The sequence below is a fragment of the Hevea brasiliensis genome, chromosome 13 (assembly GCF_030052815.1).
Source record: "Hevea brasiliensis isolate MT/VB/25A 57/8 chromosome 13, ASM3005281v1, whole genome shotgun sequence".
Classification (NCBI taxonomy): Eukaryota; Viridiplantae; Streptophyta; class Magnoliopsida; order Malpighiales; family Euphorbiaceae; genus Hevea; species Hevea brasiliensis.
Window position 1 is genome coordinate 77,045,154 of NC_079505.1, and position 9,802 is coordinate 77,054,955.

The 9,802-nt window shown below is 33.5% G+C and overlaps 1 protein-coding gene across 1 annotated transcript; it reads left to right on the forward strand.

The window, feature by feature from the left end:
- The first annotated feature begins 864 nt into the window (after nt 1–864).
- LOC110666805 (zinc finger protein GIS3) lies at nt 865–2,006 on the forward strand. Its single transcript, XM_021827426.2, has one exon. The coding sequence runs from the start codon at nt 1,194–1,196 to the stop codon at nt 1,914–1,916; it is 723 nt and encodes a 240-aa protein (XP_021683118.2). The 5' UTR covers nt 865–1,193; the 3' UTR covers nt 1,917–2,006.
- The last annotated feature ends 7,796 nt before the right edge of the window (nt 2,007–9,802 follow it).

Here is a 9,802-nt window from a genome sequence, read left to right on the forward strand (position 1 = left end):
CCTTTTGATGTTATGATGTGAATTTATATTTCACTCTAAGGTGCACTAGTTCTAGATAGTTATAGAGATTATGGTTAAAATTGATATTTTACTTCAATATTTTTGGAGGATTTTATTGTGATTAAGTTGTTATTCAATATTTGTGTAATTTTATTTACTACTAGATTTTAAGCATGTGTTAGAAATATTTAAATTATTCGGGTCTTTAATATAATTGTTATGTGTAACTGTAAAAATAATGATATTCAATTTTGATGGATTGGATGAGGAGTGAGCTCCCATTTATTTATGAGTATGTGGAGAGCTCCCAATTGATGATATATTTTGTTTGAGCCAAAACTCTTGATTTCTTGATATTGGGCCCAAATGGGCCTTAGAGTTGGATTAATGAATAGTGATTCATCTGCAAGAAATTTCAATAATAATTAATAAGATTTGAATTTAAAATAAGTCCATTAAGAACTGAATATTTAATTGTTAATTAACTAATTTAATTAATATATGAATTTAAAATTTTATAATTTAAAAATATTTATAATATTATTCATCTGGTAAATTTTTTTTTTTTTTAACTGTTATCTAATAAAGCTCATAGCTAAAAGAATATTTCCTTCCATGAGAAACTAATACTCTTATTAATCTAATAGTTTTGATCCAAGACGCATACAGGGCAAAGCTCAATCATGATGAAGTGAAAAACCCTAAACTATCCTCCCATCACATGCAACACATTCTTAATCTCACATTGGCAATCCAATAAAGAAAAGACAAAGGTATAAACTATACGAATAAAATTAACCATATTATGTCATGATGAAGCTATGGGTGCTTTGCTAGTGTAATATCAAACAAAAGGGCATTCCTTTGCTGCTAATTTAAAGAGGATATTATTGGCGAGGCAAGCGCAAATCCTTTGGGTCCCCGAGTGTTCTTGGGTCGTGTTCCCAAATACCATCACACACACACTTTCTTTCTCCTTGGGATGTCCGCAACCATCTCTCTCTCTACTGTATCCCATTTTTCTGAACCTTTTCTTTAATCTTGTATATATACCCTACTCATGCAACATCTCCTCTTACATCCTCATTTCTTACACATCTCTCTCTCTCTCTCTCTCTCTCTCTCTCTCTTTTTCTCTTTCTCTCTCTCTGTTGGAAACCACTGGTTTTGTCACTTTAATTCGTCTATCTAAGATGGAAGAGCTAGATTATCAAACAAAACCAAGTTCTACAACCACGCGCTTAAAACTCTTCGGCTTCAGCGTCTCTGAAGATGAAGAACTTACAGCTGACTCCATCAAGACTTCTTCTTCTTCTAATTCCCCAGACGCAGCTGCTGCTGCTTCAGGTGACAGTAGAAAATACGAGTGCCAGTACTGCTGCAGAGAATTCGCCAATTCACAAGCACTCGGTGGCCACCAGAACGCACATAAGAAGGAAAGACAGCAACTCAAGCGAGCTCAAATGCAAGCAACCCGAAACGCAGCCGCAGCTGCAGTTTCCTTCAGTAGAAACCCCATGATCTCCGCCTTTGCCCCGCCGCCTCATCTCTTGGCTCCGGCTGGTCCAGTTGTGGTCCCGGGGGCTGCGCCTTCTTGGGTTTACTTGCCAAGGCCGGCGGCACCTTTCCACGTCTCGCATGGATGCGTGTTTCCCAGTGGTGGAGGTGGTGGTGGGGGCGGGAGTGGGTTCGGTGGTGGGAGGGGCGTTGGTGGATTTCCCTATATTGGCGGGGCAGGGGATATGAGTAAATCGAGTGGGCTGCAACCAGTGCAGACTAGGGCCCATACTGGGGGAGTAGATGGGCTTAACGGCCCGACATCGTTGAGTAGGTTCTCGAAAGGGGACGGAGGGCCTACTTTTGATGAAGCATTGGGGTTGGACTTGCATCTTAGTCTTGCTCCGGCCGGGCCGTGACGCCCAGCTCTTCTACTGTACATTTTTCACATTTTATTTATTTATTTTTTACTTCTTCATTTGATGGAAGTGATGATTTATTTCACTGTCTCACCATTTTCTTTTTTTTTTTTTTATAACTAAATTTCACCAGATAGAATTAACTTTATATGGCTAAATTTGAGATAGTCTAAAAGATCCTACATTTAAATTGTAGGGCTTTATTTAATTTCATTGAATTTGAATTTTTTTAATAAAGTAAAAATAATAAAGAAAAGAAATGTTGCCACGTGATATGAATTAAGTAATTAATTAAAAATGAGACAGATGCTAAAAGATTTTAAATTCTAGAAATAAATTTTAGTTACTGGGGGAAGAGATAAGAGGTATCCCATGCATATGATAGAGCAGGTGGCGGTATCATTTATGGTAAAGTAGGGGTCCAAATATGAAGATTGCACCATTGCAACTTGTTGCCAATTAATGAGGAAGAAGAAACCTTCAACTTATACTTTTCACAAGCCCTATTTTCTTCACATATGTTTAGCCTATTTATCAACTTTGCTTACTTATTAGCCAAAGAAAAAGTTGGACCATAAAGCATTTTTTTTTCTTTTAAAAAAAATGCATAGTTTTAAGCAATCATAACGATTTTATTATATCCATTAATCAAAATCTAATTATTGTACATATAATCTTTGTATAAAATAATTTTTTTGTTATAATAGAAATTAATAATTTTTTTATGAATATCTTATTGGACAAGACAAAAATATATATATATTCTTAAAATCATTTGGAGATAGAAATTAATTTTTATACGTTAAAATTAATTAGAGAAGACTTTAATCATAAATAAAAAAATTAACATTATTGTTATTATTATTATTATTATTATTATTATTATTGCAGGAGCTCCAATCTCTAGAACTCCAACCAATCCTTTGATAGTTGGCTGGGTGCCTTACTGTCTAGTCTAAGACTTAAGAGTAATGCATTGTGATGGTGGGACCAATCACATGCGTACAAATTCTTCCCATACATAGCTTTTATTGGAGGTGGTCATGTTAATATCTCTAGTTTTTTTTTTTTTTTTTTTTTTCCTCTTTTAAGCCAAACACTGCAAAGCGATTATGTACTATGAGTGGATTGCTGTCCAAAACATATATCACCTAATAGAGAATTTGGTGAGAAAATAGTGGCAACAATTAATGGCTTCTCGGCAACGTGGACTCTCTACATATCAGCAACTAAAAGTTTTTGTGGGTAAAACAAATCTTGCGCGTAACCACTAAAACAAGATAATGCAAAACCCAGGAAGGACTCATTCTAGCTAGGGTTTCCACCAAGTTATATATACATTTGCTTTCAGCAGTCAATAAAGGCATGCACTTGCTACTGTCTCATTCTATAAGTCTTTTAGATGTCAACACATCGTAAGGTCGGTGCTTTAGGACATCTATGGCGCATACTAATATTTATTGTGATCAAAATTATTTTTAAATTAATTTTTGCATATTAAAATTATATATATATATATATATATATATTAGCAATCTTAAAGGTTACTCACTCACACATTGATTTAGTGCATTTAAGTAAATAATCAAATACTCCCTAAAAAAATTAAATCCTAAAAGTTTTCATTCTTACCAACTAACCATATTATGTGTCATTATTGACTGTTAAATTTATGGAAAGATGCGGAATGAAATCTTCAATTTGAAGCTCCTCATTCATTAATGTAATGACGGATGAAGTCATGAAAGCAAAGAATCATATTACGCAGTTATAGTTAATAATTAAACTTTGTTATAGTTAAAGTCATGAATCTCATCTCTTTATTTATCAATTAGATTTCAAATCTGTTAAAGAATACTTTAGAATTATTTATCCTAAAAACACTTGATCGATGTGGACAGTATATCTTTAAAATTACTCAGGGAAGAGGTTTAATTTTGATACGCTAAAGCTAACTTAAGAATATCTAACTAAAAATGTGAAAAAAAAAGTTAATATCATATTATTAGCATTTAGTAAATAATATATATTTTTCCAAATGGGCATATAATATAATCATGCAAATCCTGTTAGCTCAGGTGGCACTTACAGGACATGGGAGGAGAATGTAATCAAAAGGATGAGATTAGAGAGATTCGTTGCTTTTTTCTTATCACTTTGTATTGGATTGAAATTTTGATGCTTAATCAAAAGGATGATCAAACATTTCAAAACTTGTGCACTTGAAAAGGATTTTTCTTCTTGACATTAGACACTTTTTGACATATGGGTGCATTACAAAATCCAAATTCTTAGTGGCTATTGAGGCAGAATTAACCAAGAAGAATCAAAAACAACTTTGCCTATACCAATCGTTGAGGCAGAACTCACAAAATCAAATACCTATTCCCACAACTTGGTCTATATTAGCTTAGCTGGGATTGGCCCCATTATTTCTTTTGCTTCATCAATGCCTTTGAAACAGATGTTGACATGCACTTCCATCAAACCAATAAAACCCCATTCTCAAAAACTTGTTCAGTAGTGGAAGTCACCTTCCAATGAGCTTAATTTGCCTAAGTGTTACCATATAATAAAGACAAAATGAGGGCTTAACCATCATTTCATTCCTTTATCAACATTGTTCTAATTAAGTTTTCATTGCTTAGTCACCGCAATCCAATCAAAATATTGGCAATGCCTAGTTTAAGAAGTTTGCTCATTCAAACATTAGTGGGTGGACTAATTAAGTGTGTGCTTGTGTTTAAAGCATCCCTAGCTTGAATAGATTAATTAAAAATCAATGAAATTCCTTTTAAATAAATTTGACAAGCTTTAGAACAACAACAAAAAAGGCATTCTAAAATAGCACCTTGGCAAAAAGGAAAACCCTAGTATCAAACAAACTAATTAAACTCTTCTTCATCGATCATAAAGTTGATCGTAGATTGGACCACAGAATAATATTCTCATTGTGGGTGTTCTTTATTTGCAATTCCAAGTTCAATATCCCAACAATGTGGACTTTAGGTTGATGGTCATGGATTCGCTACTCAAAACGTAGTGGATTATGAGGGACTCTACATATGTAGGTAAACCCGGTTAACTTCGGTTCAAAATTTAATAATTGATGAAAATCGGATTAATTAGATTGGAATGACAGACTCGATTGTGTCAAATAAAAAAGTTTTTCTAGGAAAATTAACAATACCTTTGATTTTTCAAATATTTTATTTAAAATTATCAATTTAGATAATTTTCTTTTATTTTCACTACGCACCTTCAGTTTGCATATATTGGATTATCATATATTGAATAATTTTCTTTTATTGAATATATATTGTTAGATGGTATTCCAATATCTTGGTTTGGAACAGAGACTTTTTGAAGTGGATCGTGAAATGAGCTAGACAATGAAACAAAGGAGTTGTGGCGTTGGTGTGGAGGGCAAGAGCAAACACAGAGAGAGAGAGGAGAAAAGGAGGTTCGTGTTATTGAGCGGAGAGAGAGAGTTATTTGATAAAGAAAGATTTTCTTTTTTTATTTTAAGTGACGTGATAAATGAACTCTACTATTTAATAATAAAAAAATATCACATGTAATATTGCATGTACACTTCTCTCAAATTTAATTTCTTTAATTTAATTAATATATTTTTAGAAAGGTTCTATTAATTATATTTATGTACCATATTTGATTAATGATGTAAGACAATGAGATAACATGATTCCCTTCCTGTTTGCTATTCTGTCATATTGGCTTTGCTTAGGCATTATTTCAAGTTATTATTGGAAGTGATTGATTAGTTACCATTTGCATAAATTTCTCTATGTTAAAATACATAGTTACCATTTCTATTGGCGAATTGTTTGGCAATCGAGCACTATTAAGAGACATAAATCCCTTTTTATAAAATCACAATAATTATTAATCCTTAATCTCAACTTATAAAGCTCATGTGACGATAAAATTTATATTTAGATATTACTTATAGCAAGATACAAATTGAGAGAATCGAACATGAATCAAACATATTAGTAGACATATCTTTATTATCAAGCCACCACCCTGAGTGATATGTTAAAATATTGAATTATTAGTGTGATTGAAGCATGTAATTTATCCATTTTAAGGAAATGAAAAGCCCCAGTGGTTGGCATAGATTTGTCACCATCAATTAGCTTTCTTCAATTCTTTTTTCCTTTATTTTGGTTTTTGTGATGGTCCAGACCAAAAGAAAACAATGGTTTGTCTGAGGGATTTGGTGGGTTTCCCCTTAAGATTTTATGGCTTCTCTTTCTTGAAATTGATTGATCAGTAACTATTATAAGATGCATTCTAAGAAAAGTGCAGGCCATAAATGGTTTGCCTCTTTAAAGGTCCAATATATGTCACCATGTATTACTCCTGCAACCACCACTGACTGCAAATTATTACCATGTACAATGGCAAAAGCATTTTTTTTTTCCTTTTGAAAAGGGTGAAATTCCAGGAAATTAAAGATTTTTTTTTTTAAAAAAAAAGAAGGGTTCATGTCAAGATTACACTGAAAGTTATCAAGATTCATGATAACCCTTTTTTCTTAAATAGAATCACAAAAGTCCAGACTAAAGTAAAAGATGTGACTGAAGACATAACTTAAAGCCTCAACTATAATGAAAGAAAATCCCTAGGAGGTGGTAGCCCTCAGTTTCTAATAGCAGCAGTGGGACCTCCCAAGCCCTGTGATTTTGAACTTAGCCAAAAAAGACTTATTACCACTTCCACTTTTATCGTGTGTTAAATTCAAAAAGAAATGATGCAATTTTGCATCATTGCATCCATGCTGAATCTCTGTTCATTTGTTTTGAACTTTTGTTACATTCACTTGATTTTAACTCAATTGATGAGTATCAAATTAATTATAGTTATTTGGGTAGCTACCTATCTTGTCAAGTGTTAACTATAAAAATTTTGATGACATCTTATTTCAAGAATCAAGATATAGTAGCTAAAGGGGCAAATCTTTGTCAAGAAAGGAAAGAAGAAAACAAGCTATACATTGAAGCTAGCTAGCTAGCTCACCATTTGACTTGTAGCAAACCAAGTGAAGCATGCATGCATATAGCTGATTCCAAGCTTAAAATTTGATGGCATCAAAGTCCAAGTTGTTCCTAAAGCTTTGTTTTTATCTTATCAACTTTGAATAATCCATCAAATATGCTCATCATTATTATTATTAGTATTAGGCTTTTCTTGAATAAAGGAAGCTATATTGTAGCTAACACATAAAGTTCTACTCATTTTGATGTTCACATGCATCTAGGTAGCTAGGTTATGTTGAAACAAAGAAAAATGTAATTTTAGCTAAAGAAAGTAGGAGAAAAAAGAAGTTGCACATCCAACTGGTGGGATCAAAATCAATGCCTCTATGTTATAGGTAACCCTGTAAATTAGTTAGGTTGTCTTTTTTTCTTGAAAGAAATGAAATGGAATGAGACCAGACATGATGCTTTGGAAGTAGCTTAATATGCTGGTAAAAGATATGGAAAATAATGGATAGGATACTTGTCCAAGAGAATAAAACATGGAGAACCCATTAACATAGTACCTCTATTATCTTTTTTATGCCATGTTTCTATCATTTTGGGACTCTTCATATAACCTCTATGCAAATTAGCGACAAGACCCTTTTACAAGGACAACCTCCTACGCTTTCTCCTTCTAAAGAAATGTGAGAAGTCCCTATAAAATAATTTATGGCATTCAATGTGTTGGCATGCACGTAATGTACTCTTTGATGCTTATAGGCTAGACCAACTTTAGCCCAAAAGACATTTTAATAATGGTCCTAATTAGATTAGGGACACTGTTTTTGGATTGCGGTCCTCAGCTTCATCAGAGCACCCTTCTAGTACCCCTTGTGGAAAAAATACTTTGTTTCTATGTGTTGACTGAAAAATAATAATAATAAAAATATTTTTAATTTGGTCTAGGATAATTCGGCCCAAATCCAACTTTTTTTTTGGTGAACAGCAACAATTGTCTAAGACCAGTGGGCAGGTAAGTACCGGTCTATAAGCTGGATATTGGAGCTTGATTTGCCAGCCTGAAGCAGAGGGCGAGAGTTGGTTCAGCCACTTTTATATGGAACAATAGTAGTAATTTAACCGCAAAAAACCCAAAATTAGAAAAATCGAAAAAGAGACTAGGTAGAACATTTAGAGAAGTCAATCATGTCTGAGATGATTGATAGAGGCTGTCCAAAACAACAATATCAAACCATTTTACAGCTTTTCGAAATCTCTGACCATGGCTTGTACTTGGAACTTGGAGCAATATCTTAACCAGTATCTTAACCAGCATCCAGCCATCCACTATCTTTAGACCCCAGTATGCCCGATCCATCAAGTTTAGCTAATGCATACGTTGTGTTTATTCATCTCCTGATATAAAATATTTGTCCTCCAATTTGGCCTATAAAATTAAAATCATTAATCAATAGGAAAGGACCGATTTTTATGCTCTTATTTTCCTCAAACATACAGACGAAAGTATTTCTTTACCTAAATACGTCTACAAATAGGTCTAAAATAACACCAATGCAAACTTCAGCAACAGCGTCAAGATATTAAATAAAACAGCATAACAACTATGACACCATATGAAGGCGATAAACAGCGCAACTCATTAAACCAGATCAAAAAAATGTTTAGGGCACCTATTCATGGGCGCTAGTATTTCTTTAGGAAACAAAGAATGAAAAGGAACATAATTTGTATAACAAATTTTACCTGACGGATTGTGAAAAAGTTACCCAAGGACTTGGACATTTTCTCATTGTTATTAGTAACGTGCCCATTATGCATCCAATAACTCTCACAGCTTTCTTAGCATGCAGCAGCACTCTGTAATCTCATTTTCATGATGAGGAAAAGTGAAATCACTTCCACCACCATGGATGTCAAACTTGAAGGTTAGATAGTGAGCACTCATTGCACTGCACTCTATGTGCCATCCTGGTCTTCTAGGACCCCATGGGCTCTCCCAACTTGGCTCACCTAGCTTTGCAGCCTGCAACCAGTAGTGAATGTTCCACAATTCATATTGAATAGTGTCAATAGAACTATAAATTTAAGGAAATTTAGTGAGGGTTTATAGTTTCTACCTTCCATAATGCAAAATCAGCAGGATTACGTTTTCTTGTGTCAACAGAAACACGTTCACCAGCTCTAGTATTTTCGGTTTCTGCCCGGACAATTGACCATAATTTGGGAATTTATCAACAGCAAAGAACACATCTCCTTCAACAACACATGCAAAGCCATTGTTGATGATCTGAAAAAAAAATGCCATTGTTTTTAACTACGTAGAAGAATAAATAAATCACGAGTACAATAAATAATTAAAGAAAATTTATTAAATTTGAAACCTATATGAAGCTGTCCAACTTATACATCAAATTTGAGGGGCCAAAGAGAGTTTTTCTTCTTTTCTTTTCAACAAAGGAGAGACTAGAGAGGTTATTGAATCAAACGACGGTTTTCAACTGAAAGCCAAATATCAACATTCAAGCCCTCAAAATATCTAAGTTTTCTCAACAGGCAAAGAATTTACTTCGTCGCACATCTCAACAGCACTCAGCATGGTAAGCACAGCTAGTAGAGCTCTCAGTAATTATCAATGAAGTAAAATTTTCTTTCCATCAGGCCTTAATGCGAAAAACAAAAGCTCACTTACAATATATATGATGGACTGATGGAATTTGGAAAAACAAAAAGAAATAAAATTTCAATTATGCACCAAACATTAAATACAAACTGCTATGTTCTTAAACTAAATAATAGCAAAAAAAAATCACTTAAATATTTCAAACTAGAAAATTTTAAATTTGGTTTCCCCTTCGAAGCTGATCTAGTTCTGTAATA